The following is a 21,708-nucleotide window of genomic DNA, read 5'->3' as shown; positions in this document are numbered from 1 at the left end:
GATTGAAATAACCGTTCAGCTGCCCCCCCTGTTTCTAACCCCTCCACCTTAAATCCATCCTGCAGATCTCTGTAGCTCAGTGACTCATTGTTCCCCCTTCTCACCTGAAGGTTCTTGTGGTTGATGGTAGCTGTTACTTTGTAGTCTTTGGGGAGAGGGAGCACTCTAGACATCTGAAACTTCCAGGAAGACTTAAAAGATAGGCAATGTCCCCAGTTATTTTTGTTGCCAGTCTATCTTGTGAGCTCTCTCCTCTGACCTCACTTCCACCAACTTTAAGAGTGGCATCTGGGTTTAAGTTTCTTATAAAAGTGCTCCAGGTAGTTCTAATGTGAAACCAAAGTTGAGAACCACTGTCTTAGATTTGTGATTCTCAAAAAGTAGTCTTATACCAGTAGCATCAACATTACTTAGGAATTTGTTAAAAATACACATTCCTGGGGCCTACTGCAGACCTAATGAATCAGAAACTCCAAGAGTAGGGTTTATCACGTGATTTAACAAGCTCTCCAGTGATTTATGAGCATTAGTGTTAGAGAAACACTTTACTAGATGAATCCTATAGTTCCCTTCTAGATCGCAAAACTAGTGTCTGGCTAGTGATTCTTCAAGTGCTTGAGAAATGCTATATAATTGTCGTCAGACCTCTGAAGAGTGGTTCAGAGGATTATTTAGTATAAAGCACAGGAGCAAGTGAGTCCTGGACACTAATGCTTTGTTTCCCAGGGTGAATCTACATTTCAGCTAAAGATACGTTAGACCCAAAAACATCTTGATGAGAAGAGTAGGACTAAGTATTTTGAAAGACTATAAAGTGATTTTTTAAGTTAATAATCAGTGAAAGTAGTGTACAGAAACCCCATTTTGATTTGTTTGGCTATGTCCCTGCCCGGAGCCAGAGACAGAGATCTTTGAAGTAGCGTCCAGTTCTCAGCATAGAATGACTCTAAATACCATCTGATCATCATTTGTTTATTTTTTCACTGGTTATTTTGGAAATGCTTTCAAAGTAAAATTAGGACTAGTGGGAAGTAAAGACTGTCTGACTTGAATGTTGTTGTTCCAGTCTTAGAGACTTCGGGGTGAGATTGTCAAATGAATTCATGTGCTTTGAAAAGCTTTTATGATTTTTTAATGAGGTTTAAAAGCTAAAGGAATGGGATTAAGACCATAAAATCCTTTACTTTTAACATTGTTTCTTTGAACTGATTTAGTGCATTTGTATATTAGAAATAGAGATCTGATTTGGATTGAATCCTCATTGTTTGCAAAAATATGGTCTGGAAAAAATTTCCTGGACACACTAACAGTATTCAACTTTGTAACAACAAAGGACAGCTATGTTCTAACTCTCCAGTTAAGCACTTCAATTAGAAAAATTAACATCATTTAATATATAGGAATGCTTGAGACTTCATACAGCATTAAATGCAGATGCTATATCTTTATATAAAGTCTTAAAATAGTTCAGTGGAACATGTTTAGTAGAAAAAGTTTAGCTGAGAAAGCAGATTATATAGTATGTAACTGGAGACATTGCAGAAAGCTATACATTTATAGCCTGGCCTTTCCAAAGATTAAAATGGAGCCCACTTACAGTGCAGATGTTGGTGTAAGTTGATGTCTTAGTCCCTTCAGGCTGCTATACAGCAAACTACCGCAACAAACATTTATTTCTCAAAGTTTCTGGAGGCTGGAAAGTCTAAGATCAGCAGACTCAGTGTCTGATGAGAGCTCACTTCCTAGTCGGTAGATAGCCACATTCTTTCTGTTTCCTCACAAAGTGGAAGGGGCAAGAGAGCTCTCTGGGGACCCTCTATAAGGGCACCAATCCCATTCATTAAAGCAGCGTCCTTGAGACCTACCCGCCAAGGTCCCACCTCCTAATCCTGTCATGTTGGAGCACTGGGATTTCAAAATACATATTTTTCAGGGACACAATATTCAGTCCATTGTAGTGGGGGAAAGAGTTAAATATTCAACTTTTTCTTAGCTTTTGAAAGAACTGAGATTGGCATAGTTAAGTGGATTGAGTGGCCTAGACAATGTGGTCTGGTGTGGATGAGCCTTGAGATTTTATCCTGAGAACCTAGGTTCTAGTTGTAACTATTTCTTGCTGTTGTCACCTTGGACAGTCCATTGGATAACACCTTTGGATAACACCTTGGATAACACCTTTCAGTTCAGTTCATTTCAGTCGCTCAGTGGTGTCCAACTCTTTGCGACCCCATGAATCACAGCACACCAGGCCTCCCTGTCCATCACAAACTCCGGGAGTTCACTCAGACTCAAGTCCATCGAGTCAGTGATGCCATCCAGCCATCTCATCCTCTGGCGTCCCCTTCTCCTCCTGACCCCAATCCCTCCCAGCATCAGAGTCTTTTCCAATGAGTCAGCTCTTTGCATGAGGTGGCCAAAGTACTGGAGTTTCAGCTTCAGCATCATTCCCTTCAAAGAAATCCCAGAGCTGATCTCCTTCAGAATGGACTGGTTGGATCTCCTTGCAGTCCAAGGGACTCTCAAGAGTCTTCTCCAACACCACAGTTAAAAGCATCAATTCTTTGGCGCACAGCCTTCTTCACAGTCCAACTCTCACATCCATACATGACCACAGGAAAAACCATAGCCTTGACTAGACGGACCTTTGTTGGCAAAGTAATGTCTCTGCTTTTCAATATGCTATCTAGGTTGGTCATAACTTTCCTTCCAAGGAATAAGCGTCTTTTAATTTCATGGCTGCAATCACCATCTGCAGTGATTTTGGAGCCCAAAAAAATAAAGTCTGATACTGTTTCCACTGTTTCCCCATCTATTTCCCATGAAGTGATGGGACCGGATGCCATGATCTTCATTTTCTGAATGTTGAGCTTTAAGCCCACTTTTTCACTCTCCACTTTCACTTTCATCAAGAGGCTTTTGAGTTCCTCCTCGCTTTCTGCCATAAGGGTGGTGTCATCTGCATATCTGAGGTGATTGATATTTCTCCCGGCAATCTTGATTCCAGCTTGTGCTTCTTCCAGTCCAGCGTTTCTCATGATGTACCCTGCATATAAATTAAATAAGCAGTGTGACAATATACAGCCTTGACGAACTCCTTTTCCTATTTGGAACCAGTCTGTTGTTCCATGTCCAGTTCTAACTGTTGCTTCCTGACCTGCATACAGATTTCTCAGGAGGCAGGTCAGGTGGTCTGGTATTCCCATCTCTTTCAGAATTTTCCACAGTTTATTGTGATCCACACAGTCAAAGGCTCTGGCATAGTCAATAAAGCAGAAATAGATGTTTTTCTGGAACTCTCTTGCTTTTTCCACGATCCAGCCGATGTTGGCAATTTGATCTCTGGTTCCTCTTCCTTTTCTAAAACCAGCTTGAACATCAGGAAGTTCATGGTTCACATATTGCTGAAGCCTGGCTTGGAGAATTTTGAGCATTACTTTACTAGCGTGTGAGATGAGTGCAGTTGTGTGGTACTTTGAGCATTCTTTGGCGTTGCCTTTCTTTGGGATTGAAATGAAAACTGACCTTTTCCAGTCCTGTGGCCACTGCTGATTTTCCAAATTTGCTGGCATATTGAGTGCAGCACTTTCACAGCATCCTCTTTCAGGATTTGAAATAGCTCAAGTGGAATTCCATCACCTCCACTGGCTTTGTTCGTAGTGATGCTTTCTAAGGCCCACTGGACTTCACATTCCAGGATGTCTGGCTCTAGGTCAGTGATCACACCATTGTGAGCCTGCCTTGTTTTCCATGTTTGTAAAATGTAACGAATCATAGTTATTATAATGGTTTATTGTAGGTATAACACTAATGTAAGTGAAAGTGCTTTGACAGTAAGAAAATTGATGTTAGATTATTAATAACAGATACTTATTTGTTCTCTTATTGATGAGGAACTTATCCAAGGAAGGCTAAATTAGATGATTAGAGGAAAAGTTTATAATTCTTAAAAAGATGAACAGGAAAAATGATTTACAAATAATTTAGAATAAATGTCACAAATTTGTGGTGAATTGTGGTCCTCTAACAGGTTAGTTATAGTAATCTCTCATTCTGATTATTTTAAAACCATTACTGTAGTTGGAAGTTTGTGATTCTGTTTTTTTCTTCTTATATTGAAAGTAGAAAATGTATTTGCAGTCTTTAGGGAAACTGTGTTGTATAGTGAGTATCGTGATGTCTGGGCAGCATTTTAGAATTACGCAATAAATTCTCTCCTGGCACATTACAGCTGCAATGCAGTGGAACAATATGTAAAATGTTTAACACATCAAATGTCTTTATCGTGCTTACTACACATAAATGCAGTTGTCTGTTATATGTTGTCAGACTTTTAAAAATGAATTGTGAATAAGAAACTCATACTCCAGTGATGCTAAGTATGAGTTAATACACAGTTGGGTTGTCACACACTAACTGTACTTTCTGGCCTGAAAAATAATTTCGTCCTGGGTAGTAGATATAAAGAAGCTTTTACACATGGATTGGTAAATCCAAAGTAAATTTCAGACATGCTAACTTTTTGATCTTTGAAAATGACAAGGTTACAAGAGTATTGCTAAAAGTACCTTAAGTATAATTTGGGGTCAGTACTCTGAGCTGGATTTCGAGTACTTAATAAACCAGAAAAAGGATTGTATATTCCAGGCAAATATATAAGCCTTCTCAGCAACTTTTCAGAGGATACATAGGCACTAAAAAATACAGTTTTCACACCCAACTAAAAAATATTTTTTATGTTTTAAAATGTTATATTTCAAATGAATCAGTATATGTATAATTTAAATTATTAAAAATGATTGAAATAGATGCTAAGAATGGCTTTTATTAACTTACTATGTACAAAACAAAAACCTATTAATGTAAAGGATAGCTACATTTAATAATATAATTTCAGAGAATTTCAGTCTTATTTCTGAGCTGTGTAAGTTATTAACTTGTAACTATATTTAATGAATCAGTAGGCTGAATTTTAAGAGCAGTGAGTCTCATTTGGATAGATGTGTGATAAAGTGCAGAAATTATATGATTTGACAGTCCATCTGATGAATGCAAATAAGACCAACTGAATGAGCAAAACTAGAGTATGTAGATTGCCTGGAAAAAGCTGAGTGTTCACCCAAGTGTTGTAGCTATGGCACTTTAAAATATGTTATTAATAACATGTAAATTTCTGTAGAAACATCTCTATAAATTAAGGTCAGAGGCCATATGTGATCTGGTCTGTGGATGGGGTCTTTTATAAGTAGCTTTGCCAGAATGTCCTCCAGTGTGAAAAGTAAACTGAGCTATGAAAATCCACTTGCCATGTCTTATGATGGAGAGGGTCTCTAAAGACAGTATCTCCAATTTTGTTTGTTTGAATGATCACAGCTATTTCAAGATACCTATACTTTCTCTTAGAATGAAGACAATCACAGAGATGGTGTATCTAAGAAATTTCAAAAGGTGTAGGCCTCCCGATTGAAGTACAGTCACCTTACTGGATTCCTTTTTTTTTCATTATAGTAAGTATAAACATTTAAAGTACATTGTTTTGGCCAATGTTGACTTGTATTCTTTGTTGAATAAATATTTGCTCTCTGTCAAATACCCTTATTGTTAAAGCTGTTGCTGTTTATATTATTCTATAGTTTATTGTGTAGCTTTAATGAATTTAACTCTGAGGATCTTTGAAAGGACAAATAAAGCTATAGACTTTGAGCTGGCAGAGCCCTTAGAGATGATCTCTTTCACTTTCTTTATCCATTACAAGAAATTCCTTCACAACATCCTTGACAGATGGTCATCTTATTTAGCTCAGTCCTGGTAGGGAGAAGGGCCTAAACTATTTCACAGAACTATTTCTGTGGGTGTCCCAGTACAAATTAAATCAAAATACCACTTTCTAAAATGTGCACCCTCTTAGTTCTGCCTCTGGAAGAAATCCACTTATTCTTTAATCCAAGAGGTAGTCCTTCAAAAAGGTAAGGATGAATTCTTAGATTCCCCTAGTCATCTTTTATGTCAGCTGAATATCATCAGTTTCCTGTCTTCCTCCAAGAGAAATGGTTCATAGACAAGTAGCTCCTGATTATTTCACTATCCAGTTAGTCTTTAACCTGTGACTCAATGTTGGGTTCCAGGTGTGATCTCACCAGGCAGGCACAGAAGGACTGTTGCCCCTTTATCTGAGTTCATGAATTAATATGGCCACAGATTACAGTCATATTATAGCTATATGGAGCATAATAGCTATGACACAGTTAGCTTAAAGCATACATTCATGTCAACTAAAATCCTTAGGTATTTTTCCCATGTTCACCCAGCAGTGTCTTCTGCCATCCTTCCCTCCCATCATATTTATGGTATTTTGGGGTCCAAGTCCAGACTTTCTATCTGTTGCCTATAATCCTCTTGTTTTGGGTTTTTGTCATGTCTTGACACAGTTATAATTAACTGCAGTTGAGTGAGGCAGAAAGGGAGAAGTTGAGAGTTAGAAAGAGATCCACTAAACCAGAGTAAAGGAGGGAAGCCCTGGAGAGTTATTTAATCAAGTCATGAGTCCTAAGAGGAAGTTGAACCCATATAGTATGATGTTGTCTAGAAAGGATGTAGGTGGAAACTCGTGCTGCAGGCCAGTAGTTAAAATCAGACCCTGGGACGCCCTAGCAAGGGGAGAGCATGAAGGCATAGGGTTCAGAGTCAGATGGCCTATTATATGTTAAGGCTGACCAGCAAAAGAAAAGACACTTATTCATAGGTACCAGAGCCTCTGTAATGGGATTTTAGGGTTCAAGGCAAGATACCAGTCCCTCAGAGGAGGACTAATGAGAGCAAAAAAGTTTTTCTTGGTGATGCTACCAGGACTAGGGTATCTAGAGAGAGAAACTCAGACCCAGGGAAGATGGTAAGACTTTAGACTCAAAAAAGTGCAAGAGAAGTCCTTGGATGAAGGTTGTAGCTGGACCCCTAGCAAGGATGACCATACTACTGTGATTGTTTTTAACCAGAGTTGTTATTAGATCCACATATTTCCTTTTATCTGTCTTTACTCTGTGCCATCATATAGGTGGTCTGGATTTTACCAGTTAGCAATTTTTAAACAATTGGTCTATTTAAGGCTGAACACCATGTAAGTCATTTCTGTAAGGAGCATTCTCTGAATACTTTTCAATATGAAAATGAAAAACCCACCTTGTTGTTTCTGAAGGCAAAAATAATAATAGCATATGCCCTTAGTCATTTGTACTGTTAGTACTTTGCTGTCAAAACACTAAATACAAGAGAGTCCCCACAGTAGGGTGTTGTAACTAGGGCTTTCTTCCCCATCCATTTTTCTAAGCCATTACCATTGTGTGTCAGCTTTTAAGCATTCTAAGTTGGATGTGAATTTAAGTTACAAAGTTAGAGCTTAGGGGAAAAGGAGATAATATATTAAATCGTAATTTTTCTGAACATAGATAGGATTGGTAGATCCTGGTAATCCTAAGGGATAATTTTATAAAGTAGTATTCACTCAAAGGAAGTTCCTGTAGTGGTTGAAACGCAGCTCCTAGGCTGTAATCGATGCTCCAGCAGATGTGAAATAAAGCTTTTTCAGACCATTTAGAAGGTACAACATGTGGTTGTTAGAAATCAGTAGCATAGGAACAGATTTTCCTAATGTTGATTGAAGAAAATTCAGTTTCTGGTTTTTAGTAGATTAGCATGAAGTGGAGATGCAGGAGGAAGCTAGATAGTTGCTTCACATCCTACCCCAAATACCTTTGCAGAGATCCAGTCTGGCGGTCACCAAATAGTCTCTCATCTAAGGGACTTTATAGTTCTCAGTTGGCATAGCCTAAGGTTTCGAATGAAGCCAGGAGACTTTGATACTTTTTGATCATCACCCCTGCCTGCCAGGTTTTGCCCCTGAGCTAAATCCTACTTGGATATGTACAGACATTAGAGTTTAAGCTTACTTGGGGTACTTGCTTCAGTGGTTTTTCTTTTATTTTCCTCTTCCAGTTTCTGTCCTCCTACAAGGGAAAGCCATGATTACACTAACAGAGCTAAAATGTCTAGCAGACGCCCAGTCATGTTATCACATCCTGAAGCCGTGGTGGGACGTCTTTTGGTATTACATCACCCTGATCATGCTGCTGGTGGCCGTGCTGGCTGGAGCTCTCCAGCTGACACAGAGCAGGGTTCTGTGCTGTCTTCCCTGTAAGGTGGAATTTGACAATCACTGCGCTGTGCCTTGGGACATCCTGAAAGCCAGCGTGAACGCATCCTCCAATGCCGGGATGCCCCTTCCGCTGCCCCTCAGAATCCAGAACGACCTCCACCGACAGCAGTACTCCTACATTGACGCCGTCTGTTACGAGAAGCAGCTCCACTGGTTCGCCAAGTTCTTCCCCTACTTGGTGCTCTTGCATACGCTCATCTTTGCAGCCTGCAGCAACTTCTGGCTTCACTACCCCAGCACCAGTTCCAGGCTCGAGCATTTTGTGGCCATCCTGCACAAGTGCTTCGATTCTCCATGGACCACCCGCGCCCTGTCAGAGACGGTGGCTGAGCAGTCAGTGAGGCCCCTGACCCTCTCCAAATCCAAGGTTCTGCTCTCGTCCTCAGGGTGCTCAGCCGGCGACGTGGATTCCAACAAGCAGTCATTGCCCTACCCACAGCCTGGCTTAGAGTCAGCTGGCATAGAAAGCCCGACCTCTAGCGTCCTGGACAAAAAGGAGGGTGAACAGGCCAAAGCCATCTTTGAAAAAGTGAAAAGGTTCCGCCTGCACGTGGAGCAGAAAGACATCATCTACAGAGTGTACCTGAAACAGATCATAGTCAAAGTCATTTTGTTTGTCCTCATCATAACTTACGTTCCGTATTTTTTAACCTACATCACTCTGGAAATTGACTGTTCAGTGGATGTGCAGGCTTTTACTGGATACAAGCGCTACCAGTGTGTGTACTCCTTGGCAGAAATATTCAAGGTCCTGGCTTCGTTTTACGTCATCTTGGTTATACTTTATGGTCTCACCTCGTCTTACAGCTTGTGGTGGATGCTGCGGAGCTCTCTGAAGCAATATTCCTTTGAGGCACTGAGAGAAAAAAGCAACTATAGCGACATTCCAGATGTCAAGAACGACTTCGCCTTTATCCTCCATCTGGCTGATCAATATGACCCGCTTTACTCCAAACGCTTCTCCATATTCCTGTCAGAGGTCAGTGAGAACAAACTGAAACAGATCAACCTCAACAATGAATGGACGGTCGAGAAACTAAAAAGCAAGCTTGTGAAAAATGCCCAGGACAAGGTAGAACTGCACCTTTTCATGCTAAACGGTCTTCCCGACAATGTCTTCGAGCTGACGGAAATCGAAGTGCTAAGCCTGGAGCTGATCCCTGAGGTCAAGCTCCCCTCTGCGATCTCGCAGCTGGTCAGCCTCAAGGAGCTCCATGTGTACCACTCGTCCCTGGTAGTCGACCACCCCGCCCTGGCCTTTCTAGAGGAGAATTTAAAAATCCTCCGCCTGAAATTTACTGAAATGGGGAAAATCCCACGCTGGGTGTTTCACCTGAAGAATCTCAAGGAGCTTTACCTGTCAGGCTGTGTGCTGCCTGAGCAGGTAAGCACCATGCAGCTGGAGGGCTTTCAGGACCTGAAAAACCTGAGGACCCTTTACTTGAAGAGCAGCCTCTCCCGGATCCCGCAAGTTATCACGGACCTCCTGCCTTCACTGCAGAAGTTGTCCCTAGATAACGAGGGGAGCAAGCTGGTTGTATTGAACAACCTGAAAAAGATGGTCAATCTGAAAAGCCTGGAGCTGATCAGCTGCGACCTGGAACGTATTCCACACTCCATTTTCAGTCTGAACAATTTGCATGAGTTAGACCTCAGAGAAAATAACCTTAAAACTGTGGAAGAGATCATTAGCTTTCAGCACCTCCAGAATCTTTCCTGCTTAAAGTTGTGGCACAATAACATTGCTTATATTCCAGCCCAGATCGGGGCATTGTCTAATCTAGAGCAGCTCTCTTTGGACCATAATAACATTGAGAACCTGCCCCTGCAGCTTTTCCTATGCACCAAACTACATTATTTGGATCTAAGCTATAACCACCTGACCTTCATTCCAGAAGAAATCCAGTATCTGAGTAATTTGCAGTACTTTGCTGTGACCAATAACAACGTAAGTAAATCCATTCTTCCCCTTTTTTGGCCAGTCATTTGAGCATCTGCTGTTGCAGTGTGTGATATCACTAAAGATAGTGGACTTTAAGTCATGCTAAGCATCTTGAGCTTGGCCTGACTACCACTTATTAGACATGTGACCATGGACGAATTATCAAAACACTGAGAGTCAGTTTTTAATGTAATTTACAAGTTGTCATGGAGATTTTATGAAAAAAGTATATATAAGCATTTGGCACAGTTTCTGGCATGTAGTGGGTATTCAAATATTCTCTTTATCCTCTTTCCCTGTTTTTTAACATAAACATCACAAAAGTTATGGCAGAGCTTGCTTTCATTTCAGAAAAGGCTTAAGTACAATATTTATAAAGTTTCATAAAATTTTTCAGCTTTCCAAGTCTGACATAGGACAACTTCTTGTAAAAAATTCTGGGATTGTGAATTATTCATAAGTTCTTTCTGTAATTCGGTAAGAAAGACTTGAAATCTCCATGCACGTCTAGAAAGACAATTCAAAATGAAAGGCCTGGTTCTATAATGCAGCACTAGGGCTTCTTAGAAGCTTTTTCCAGCTTCCATGCTTTAAAAATGAACCATAATTTGCAACAGTAAAGCCAAATTAAGGAGAACTTAACTTAGCTGAAACAAGAAAAAACAGAATAAATGAGTAGTTTCCTAGGTTAAAATGTGAAGAAGGAAGAAAAAGACAAAAATCATGTTGGCTGAAAGGGCAAGAGAGTGATGGTAATATCCATATGAGAAGAAGAAAAAACCTCTCAGAAATCAGGTCTGCCAAAAGATGAAAGTGATTCCCCTTTAGTTAAAATGGGAACAACTTTCTTCTACCCCACCCAAAAAGGTATTATCTCCTAGACTTTTTTATTTATTTATTTTTAATTGAAAGATAATTGCTTTACAATATTAATTTGATTTCTGCCATACATCAACATGAATTAGCCATAGATGTACTCCTAGACTTTTTAATAGTTTATATTTCATGCTAAATATATCTGTGAGCATGGAGTTGGCCAATAAACATATTGATCACCAGACAGTGTTTTTAGAAACCATAGATTGTTGGAAAAATACCAGAGTTGGAGAAAGAACAGAATTTATGCTGACTTTTAGAACTCTGTGGCTTCACTATATGTAGAAGGGTAGAACCCATTATAAGATTATGAGGTTTTAAAACTCCTTTAAAAGTTAGCAATGTACCTTAGAATTACCTGGAAGGCTTGTTGAAACACAAATTTCTTGGCTCCACTCCCAGGGTTTTTCATTCAGTAAGCAGGTCTGGTGTAGGATCCAGGAGTTTATAGCACTGAAAATCTCAGGTGAAGCTGGTGCTGCTGGTCTAATGACCACACTTTGAAAACTACAGATCTAGAGATTTAGCATTAGTGTAGCTTAATTATAAAGTTGCTTAATATTAGCATTTTGGTCACAGTTTTTCCATTGTTAAACCTGTACTAAAAAATATAAATAATTATTTTGAAAGGTATTGGTTTCACCAAGTTGTTGTCCAATTAAATCACTCCATGGAGTTTTGAAAGTCACAGCTGATTAAATTGTCATCTAACCATAATTATCTAGGTGTATAAGCAAGTTAATGATTTTCTCTAGTTTAATATCATGAAACTGTGAGATTGTTGGTACTGTTGACACTAAGTTTATTGACTTCTTTTGTGGCTGAAAGGGAGACTAGATGTTAGTATCAGACATATTTTGTCTTGAATAAGGAAAGGGTACTTGGTAGCATATGAAAATTCTTATGCTTAAGATAATTTATGGACCAAGAACAATGCTGTCTTGGGTTGTGTTGTCTCAGAAGTCATAACCAGCAGTTGTGAGCATCCTCAGAACCGTTGTAATGACTGCAAATCTTGGACTGGGTGAGAAACACTCTTCTCAGAACTGTGAAGAGACTTACCTGCTAAGGATGTGGTGAAATTGGAAGACAGCAGCCAGAGAGATGAAAGGTTCCTCTCTGGTGGGACAGTATAGCCTAGTGATAGGAAGCACTGGAAAGGGAAGGGAAAGAGAATAGTCCACACTATTGGTCTTCAAATATTCGGAAGCCCTACTTAGGAAGGAAAGCCTGTTGGGAGTTGTTGTTAGTGTTAGAGCTCAGACAAGCAAAAGAAGAGTTCTCATCTTTCCCAAGAAAGCTGTCCAGAGACTGAATGAACATCTGAGAAGGGAGAAGTGATTTTCTTAATTAAACTGTCCAGATATCGTCAGCCGCTTGGTGGGAATATTGGTAAAGGGAACTGAGGATTCATGTTTTATGTAGGAATTTAACTAACTTGAAGGTTTCTTCTTGAAACCTTAAGGTTCTCGTGACTCGATAAGGTAGACCAAAATATTTATAAAACTTATAAAATAAAGCATCGAACCTGCTGCATAAGTATTTAGATATGCTTATAGCCAGAAACGTGAGTTGATTCCTCTCTCTGGAGTGGGGGTTGGTGAAGACTGCAGAAAGAACACTTTTTTAAAGACTTGGGCAGTGTGTCAGGTTCATAAGATGGAGGCAACAAATGCTAACCCTGGGGTTAAGCAGAAAAGACATTTATTGAAAAGACGTCATGTGTCTCATTAATGAAAAGGCTACAAAATCAGGCTTGGGAAACAGGGACAAAGTTAGATAGCAAGAGAAAAGCAGCCAGAATCATAGTACAAAAGTAAAATTAAGAGGTACCCCGACACTGACCATACCAGCACTGAGCACCAGTGCTGCCCTGAAAACGATGCTGCTGTTACTGTGGCCCTTGCTCTGCCACAAAATCGGTTCTTCATGGTTTCTGCTTTATTCCTTGAGCCCCACATCTAAGCAACTGATAGAGCTTGTGAATGCTCACGGGCTTCCCATGTGGCTCAGTGGTGAAGCATCCGCCTGCCAATGCAGAAGATGCCGGAGACACTGGTTTTATTCCTGAGTCAGGAAGATCCCCTAGAGAAGGAAATGGTAACTCACTCCAGTATTCTTGTCTGAAGAATGCCGTGGACAAAGGAGACTGGCAGGCTATGGTCCATGAGGTAGGACAGTCAGACACGACCGAGCAAACGCACACGCCCATGCTCGTGAATGCTCACACTCGAGCTGCAGGAGATCTGGAACAGAAGAATCTGGTGTTGTTAGTCCTCTAGTAGGAAGTGGGTGCTGCTTCCCACCAAGAGCCCCATGAAGATAAGGTAGAGAATTCTCTAGACATTGAAGATGTTGGGCAGCCCCCAAATGAAAGACATTCACTGAGAGGACACTCCAGACTTAACTCCATGGGATAGTGATAGGTCTTCTCACAAAAAACATGAAACAGTTTTTAGCATGTTTTTGTGGCAGGATTCCTCAGAGCCTTTATCATATGAACATGCATTGTGCTTCTCCAAGAGGATGATAGGGTGTGCAACATTTGGCACACTTATTTGAGCAAGGCGTTCTTTTTTATGATAACTCTTGAGAGGAGTGTTCTGAGAACACTGATTGGGGAAATGTGGAAGGATAGAAGTCATACCAGAAGATTGTCACTGGCATGCCAGGTGTAATAAGAGAAGAGAGCCTTTAGACGGGGGGTCCGAATGGAGACTGCCTTGAATTCCGCCAGTCTAGTTTGAGTCATTGGGTGGTAACTAAGGTGAGGCTTGAGCCTGACAGTGCAAGGAGGCGCTGGTTGTGGCATACTCAAAGTCCTTGGAAGAGGACAGTCAAGAAACAGAACCCCATGGGAAGGTTTAATCAGTTATGATTTAGAAGTAGGAATATAGATTAAAAAGAGACTCATGTATGAAAGGAATACTATGGATCATTGGTCCTGAGGTCAGCAAAGTACAGCCTCGGAGCCAAATCTACTCACAGCCTGACTTAAGAATGGTTTTTAAATTTTTAAGTGATTGGGGGAAGAAAATCAAATAATAATACTTCCTCATATTTGAAAATTATAGGAAATCCAAATTTTAGTGTCCATAAATAAATTCCATTGTTCTCCCTAGTGGGCCTATATTACAAAAAAAATTATACTTGTTATTATATTTTTAATTACATTACTTAGAAACATATGAAATTTTTTTCTTTTATTATTATAATTACCTACATAGTATTTTCAGTTTTGCCATTTGGCCTGCAGAACCTTCAAGATATTTACTATCCTGCTCCTTTTTTTTTTTTTTTTTTTTTTTGATGTGGACCATTTTAAAGTCTTTATTGAATTTGTTACAATATTCCTTCTATTTTTTTGTTTTGGGTTTTTGAGATCTTAGTTCTGAAAGACATATGGGGTCTTAGCTCCCCTGCACTGAAAGGTAAAGTCTAAACCACTGGACCCCCAGGGAGGTCCCTCTTGCTCCTTTTGAGAAAATCTTTGCCAACCTCTGTTCTAATCCACTGCCCTCACTTTATTGATACTGAAACTGAGGCTCAGAGCAATTTGCCTGGGGTCCGAAGTTTCCCAGTGCTCTTCCTCCTGCAGCTCAGATGCATCAGTCCAAATGATGTTCCGTGGGAAGCAGTGGTGTGTGTGGGTGATGGGGTAGGAAGAGGCAACCTCCAGCTCTCTCCAGTGCCAAACTGTAGTTGGATTATAATGGTGTTGGATGTAACCAAGAAGCACAGGAAAGGAGGAGGATTTAATGGCTTTGCTCAAATCTTAAAAATGACTCCAACTTATACCTCGGTCTTCCAATTTCTCTTTCTGTATTTAAATGCATTTTATTAACTCACAGACATTTAGCCCAAAGGTGAATAGTGTAGAAATCCCCTCTAAAGATCATTTATGTGGCAATGTTCCATGTTGGTTTTGACATTATCACTTAGATATGGAAATATTCAGCTTTGTCTCTTGAAATGATTGGACTTGATGGATTTAGGTTGGTGTGCTCTGAAATAGCATGTGTCAATGGCCAGAGAAATAGGAAAGCTGACACTGAGAAGAATTCTGAAATGAGGTCCCAGCCTCTGGGAAACAGTGAAATATTTAATTGTCAGTGTCAGCCATGAACATAGGAAGAGAACCATCCTTCCTTGGATGCTCTGAGGGCTTCAGTACATTTGGCTGAGGTGGACACTTAGCGCTCAGGAAGTGTGCATCGTCCACAGCCTTTCACTTACTTTCCCAACAGACACTACTGAGGGGCCAACCCCGGAGGCTCACTCTCATTGCCTGGTGAAATTCCTCACCTGTACTGGGGGCTGAGAAGAAGCTAAAATCACAAATTCAGAGATTTGAAAGGAGATGAGTGAGACATGATAGTGCTGGTAGGCAGAGAGGACAATGGCTCAGGGTCTTCACCCAATTAAAAAAAAAAAAAAATCAGTACAATTAAGCAAGATACCTGCTGGAGTCTGGAAACTTGACTGAAGAAGACAGATTGGGATTCTTTGATGCAGCCCTGGTTAAGACAGGCTTCTTCATAGCAGCCGCTGTAGACTAATGATCTCCATAATTGTTTAATACTTCTCTTTCCTGGTAGACCAGTGCTTGTCAAAGGGGGGCAGTTTTACCCTGCAGAAGACATTTGTTTGGAGACATGTTTAGTTGTCACAACTAGAGAGGGCGGTGGCACTGGCATCTAGCAAGTAGAAGTCAGGGATGCTGCTGAATGCACAGGGCACCCCACACACAAAGAATTATCCCACCCCAAATGTCCACAGTGCCAAGGTGGAGAGACCCTGCATGGGTCTTAAAGACCCATCTGTCTTGCTCAGCATTTTATCCCCAGCACCTGGTTGGGAGCCTGGCACAAAACAAGGCTCTCAGCAGGCATCCGCTGCATACAGGTGAGACAAGTCTGCCCTCCTTTCAGACTGTTTGCCTAAGTCATTCCTTTTGTGCCAGTAGGCTCTCTCAACCCTGAGCACATTCATCGCACAGGACTGATCATTCCCTCTACTTGTACGTCACTGACCCTATTTTTGAGCTGCAGATAATGTCTGATCAGAAGGAGGTTACATTTTTTTCTTTCATTTCTCTGCCGTATCTATACCGAAATTAACATATCTGTGGTTTTGTATCTGCATTCCTAAGAAATGAAATAAAAGGGTAGATATTTTCCTTTGCTTATACCACCTAGTATTTTGATGTAGAGTGAGTTATATTGCATGATAGTCTTAGAAGCAGTGATCATTAGATTTATTTTCAAGGATATCCAGTACCGAATATTTGTATGAGTGATAGAGGAGGGGATAGATTCCATCATAATAAGCCTTTTTTTTTAATGCAGTCTGACCATCTTTTACACTGCATAGGGAATGTTTATCTTTTTAAAGAGATATTTCTGGAAGGCTCTGGAAATTCCTGTGGAGAACTGGCTCAGTGGGGTTGTACTAGGTCATCAGAGGAGCAAGTTGAACTCTGGAGCGCCCCTTTCATCCCTCTTTCTAACAAAGCAATGTCTTGAACTAGGGAGCCTGCGTTGTTTCATAGTTGCAGAGTTGGCTGGTCCAGGCTTGTATAAATTTGTGAACCATTAGAGGGTGGAGTATGTGCAGTCCAGCTTGGCCTGGAGCAAACTTGCAGTTCAGTGGCAGGATGAGAGCTGAGCACATTGAGTATGCTAACCCTTTCTCTGGGTGTCTTTCCCCAATAAGCCCATTTCATATACACACTGTGGCTCCCTTAGAAACTCACATGCAACCTTCCCACCAGATAGAGGAGCAATTCAGTTGAGCATTTCTAGGCGTTGACCTAGCAACAGGCTATTTATCATATTCCAAATGATTTCTCTGTTTCATATGACTTAAAACTCAGGAGCAGGTAGAAAAAGAGTTAATACTCATGAGTGTGCGTGTAGAGGAGAATGAAACATACATGTTTATACAATCACATCTTCTTGTTTCTGCTTCTGTCAGCGTTTTCTTTAAACCAGAAGGAAGTTTTCAGTCTATATTGTGAAACCCTAAGAAATAGCCCTGTGTCTGTTTTTGAGGGTATAGCTCATTACCTCACACAGTAAAACTCTTTTTGAGGACTGTTGAGATTGATTTGCTTCTCCTGAGTTACTGGTTTGTAAATGAGTATGTAACTGATAGATTTACTTTGAGAGTTGAGAATTGCTTTGTTAGAGCTAATCTGTTGCCCACCCATATACAGCAGGGGTTTCGAAGTTCTTAGTGGCCTCAATCCTGACTCCAGAACATCCTTATTTTTCCTGTAAGTTTCCCATCTACTTCAAATGTATCATCACTGTTATATGTACCTCTGTAAAATGTCTGAAAATGTTTTGGGGGAAAGGAAGGGGTATAAATAAATACTTGTAGTATAATAGGCCCTCAAAACCCAGTTTTACTGGCTTCTTTTTTTTCCCTTTCCAGATTGAGATGCTTCCAGATGGGCTGTTTCAGTGCAAAAAGCTGCAGTGTTTACTCTTGGGGAAAAATAGCCTGATGAGCTTGTCGCCTCACGTGGGTGAGCTGTCGAACCTTACTCATCTGGAGCTCATCGGTAATTACCTGGAAACACTTCCTCCTGAACTAGAAGGGTGTCAGTCCCTAAAACGGAGCTGTCTGATTGTTGAGGAGAATTTGCTCAATACTCTTCCTCCCCCTGTAACAGAACGTTTGCAGACATGCCTGGATAAATGTTGACCTAAAGAGAGAATAATTTTTAAAAGTACATTCCAGGGCTTTAAATGGGAACTAAAATTTCCTAGGTTATAAAGATGAACAATGGATAATTATCACTAACTATAACCAAATGTCTTATTATAATAAGGCAACTCAGTGTCTAAATTAAACAGGTAAAAAGTATTAACACTGAAACAAAGTTTTGTGAATAATTGATCTTTAACTTATGGAGATATAAGAAGTGTACACTTGGAGGGTAGAATGGGGCCGTGAAATTATTGAATCTGCAGTTTTTATCTTTTGAAGATGAGATATAACTTACTTGCATACTTGTTTTAACTGACTTCCTGTTTTGATATTTATCACCTAGGCCATAAACTCATCAACATAAATTCCCTTGAGGTACACTCAGCACTGTCTTTGATTTATGTTCTTAAATACTTTTAGGCAGGATGCATTGCGCTTGGCAGAGTTCCTCCTTGGCTTAATTTTTACTTCCTGTCCCAGCTTGTTTGAGTCTTCCTTCATCTGATTTTCTCTTAGCAACAGTGATGAACCCTGAGAAGTGCCTGCCTGTGGCCTTTGCATAGAACAGAAGCAGGTATTTAGGATAAGTCATCCTTGGGCCATCCTGAAATTTTAATGTATCCTCTGCAATTTCTTCTTGTATATCATCAGAGCCTTTTTTATTTGCTACTAATTTTTATATCAAATGTAAAACATATAAATGTTTTCTATTGTGTAATCTTGGATTCAAAATCTGTGAGAATAGTTTTTGTAAGGTACAGAGAACACATCCTTTTCTTTAAGAACTTACTATTAATATACTTGGTTTTGGCTGCTTACGAGTCTCACGTTTGTGCGCACTTGGCTCCAAAATGTTTTTGTAGTCTGCAGCTAATTATTTCTGGATAACAAAAGCCTTGTGTTTTCATGCCCTAAAATATTTGGGGGTTTCCTTCCAAGAGGATGGCCACATCATCTACCTCTCTCTTCCCTAGTTGCTGTGCTATTGTACGGGTAACCATTCTTAATTACTTCAAAAACTGTGATGGAGGGGAGAGGTACAGATTTGGATCTATAAAACTGATTTTTAAACACTCTGTAGAAATTAAGTAAAAGTTAAACAAAATACTTTCTTCTCCATCTGCATGATCTCTAGATAGGATTATAATGTGAAACACTCTGCCTCTATTCATTGTTTAATATGGGTTCTCAAAGCTCACAAAGAAATAGATCTAATTAACTGAAATTCATCTCATGTCTTTGTCTAACTTTTCTGGAATACATTTTGCTCTTTTTTTTCAATAAAGAGTTTTGTGTTTGGCTTTTTATTATCATGCATATTGTAAAATGAATAAAGCTGACTGACTCATTTTGGGGAAATGTACATTTTTGATGTGTTTTTCTCTGTGTCTAGGCATTGTGATGCCATTTCAAACTATGAAATAATCTATTAACTGCACCTCGACAAAACTGGAAAACACTATGGGTAAAGAGTACTGTAAACATGGAATTGTGATGTATGGTATGTTTTTCCCCTTGCTTTGTCCCTTCCAGAAGGATGAAAATGAGTTTTTAAATTATGGCCAAATGTAGCTTCCCTCACCTGCCACACACCTTTGATCTTACATTCAGAGAAAAGAACTGTTCACATCAAATAAAATTTGAGTAATAGCTATAAAAAACATAAAACACCAAAAGCTGCCTAAAACACTGCTGTTTATTCTAAATGAGGAGGAACAATGTAAAAATGCAATTCTTACCAAAACTTGCCTTTAGTCAGAACATTCAAGCTCTCAGGGACCCAGGCATAACTGATGAAACTTTCTTCTAGACTTCAGAAAACAGATTCTGACTCTATCTAGGTTTTTTGTTATTTTAAATCTTTTTAATGTGAGATCATTGTCATTTTAATGTTTCCCATCTGTGTTGCACAGTAGAATTGTCATGTGTACCAATTCCAGTGTTTGGAACATGAATATGATACATGGAAATATGTTCATTTTGGGTCATATAATTACTCATAATGTGTATGAAAAACAAATTTCAGATTTACTACCATTTCCCTGGGGTTTCCCAGGTGGCACAGTGGTAAAGAATCGCCTGTCAATGCAGGAGCCGTGGGTTCGATCCCTGGGTTGGGAAGATCCCCTAGAGGAGGAGATGGCAACCCACTCCAGTATTCTTGCCTGGAGAATCCCATGGACAGAGGAGCCTAGCAGGCTACAGTCCATAGGGTCGCAAAAAGTCGGACATGACTGAGCGGCTGAGCACGTACACACCATTCCCCTGACAGTCTACAGCCCCTCCTGGCTAGTCACCAGGTTCTGTTCACCTGCAAAAGGCACTAGCTAAATCTTCCTTATCACCTGTCTACATTTCTGGAAGCAAATTACTATCATAATGAGTTTTGTAAGCTGCTTTCCAAACACAAGAATTTGGTTACTAGTGCAAACTCCTTTCAAGTTAACTTTTTTTTTAATTTTATTTTATTTTTTAACTTTATTGTATTGGTTTTGCCATATATCAACATGAATCCGCCACAGGTATACACGTGTTCCCCATCCTGAACCCTCCTCCCTCCTCCCTCCCCATACCATCCCTCTGGGTCGTCCCAGTGCACCAGCCCCAAACATCCAGTGTCATGCATCAAACCTGGACTGGCGACTTGTTTCATATATAATATTATACATTTTTATTTCAATCCTATTCACCAGTGTTTAGGTAGCTTTGGGAATGATGTAACACAGATGCCATGAACTCTGAGACCACCACTTAACAAACCTGTGGTGTTTGCCAACTTTAATGCAATATTGGAGCAGAACTTCATTTTGAAAGAGAGTTTTCAAAGAAGCAAATGAAGTTTATTCAATTATAATTTTGAGACCAGTTGACACTTGCTTTCCAAGAATGTGTACTGCACTTTCCAAAAAATAAATATGGATGTTATTCAGAACAAAGTTGATGGCTTATGCTAGACTAGATGCATTTATTTACATACACACACACAGATACACAATGATGAGCCTGCATGCACATCCCTATGTGTACAAAATTTATTCGTTTTGAATATGTGTAATATTTTTCCAAAGTTGCAAGTGGTTGTAGGTTAATGCTAAAATATTAATTCTTTTTTATTCCTTACTTGTAATCATGGAGTGCTCTATTCTCTTAGCTATAATATTAAAGTAAAAAGAAATGAAAATGAAAGTCACTCAGTCGTATCTGACTCTTTGCAACCCCATGGACTATACAGTCCATGGAATTCTCCAGGCCAGAAAACTGAAGCAGGTAGCCATTCCCTTCTCTAAGGGATCTTCCCAACCCAGGGATCAAACCCAGGTCTCCCAATTGCAGGCAGATTCTTTACCAGCAGAGCCACCAGGGAAGCCCAAGAATACTTATTAAAAGAAAACCAAATGCTCAGACTTGGTCAGCAACCTAAGTGGTTTTGACCCTAATGTACATTAAGGTCCATCTCTGTAGCACACAGATGAGGTGTTTTCATTCTTCATCCTTCGTCTTCATTTTCTCCTGATACCACCATGTTTCACTGTCACTTAGCAAATGTTTGTGTTAAACAGGGTAAACAGAGATGCCAAGATCTCATCGTTGTGGCATAGCGCCAGTGTATGTGCTGTGGGGAGCTGTTATCTGTATAAAATTATTGTTTGATAGTGGAAATATTTGTTTCTGTTCTTCAGGTGTCTCATGATTTAAATTTTGTATGTTGAATTAAAATGTTGCATAATATTGATGGGTTCAAAACCATTAAAATAATCAAACAATTATTCTGTGGGTTTAGTTTTATTTCCTTGTATTTTCAATCAAATACTCTTTCCATCTTCACTTTCTTGTAACGTCCCATCCACATAAGCTATTTTGTTTTCCTTCTCTGCTCACCCACCTCCTTAAATTGATATAGTAATAGAATATATTTGTGCTAGAGAACTTGAAATACTACTGGAGCATGTATTTATTTGGGGGGAAG

General features: G+C 39.8%; 1 protein-coding gene and 1 long non-coding RNA gene across 4 annotated transcripts in view; one reads left to right on the top strand and one right to left on the bottom strand.

Moving 5' to 3' along the window:
- The window catches only part of LRRC8B (leucine rich repeat containing 8 VRAC subunit B), a 79,643-nt gene extending 58,138 nt beyond the window's left edge, over positions 1–21,505 (top strand). For all 3 annotated transcript variants that reach the window (XM_055585238.1, XM_055585237.1, XM_055585236.1), the window contains exons 3-5: positions 5,401–5,504; positions 7,987–10,154; positions 17,463–21,505. In XM_055585238.1, the coding sequence (XP_055441213.1) occupies positions 8,013–10,154; positions 17,463–17,735 (2,415 nt within the window). In that variant the 5' untranslated portion in view covers positions 5,401–5,504; positions 7,987–8,012 and the 3' untranslated portion in view covers positions 17,736–21,505. The remainder of the gene's footprint in view (positions 1–5,400; positions 5,505–7,986; positions 10,155–17,462) is intronic.
- Positions 12,972–15,600, bottom strand: LOC129655160 (uncharacterized). Its single transcript, XR_008715791.1, has 3 exons — positions 15,485–15,600; positions 13,134–13,270; positions 12,972–13,052 (listed from the first exon to the last, which is right to left on the bottom strand). It is a non-coding gene; the product is annotated as an uncharacterized LOC129655160 (long non-coding RNA).
- Positions 21,506–21,708: the final 203 nt, after the last annotated feature.

This window comes from Bubalus kerabau, chromosome 6, assembly GCF_029407905.1.
Source record: "Bubalus kerabau isolate K-KA32 ecotype Philippines breed swamp buffalo chromosome 6, PCC_UOA_SB_1v2, whole genome shotgun sequence".
NCBI lineage: Eukaryota > Metazoa > Chordata > Mammalia > Artiodactyla > Bovidae > Bubalus > Bubalus kerabau.
The sequence above is the reverse complement of the archived record's forward strand: the minus strand, read 5'-3'. Positions and strand labels throughout refer to the sequence as shown.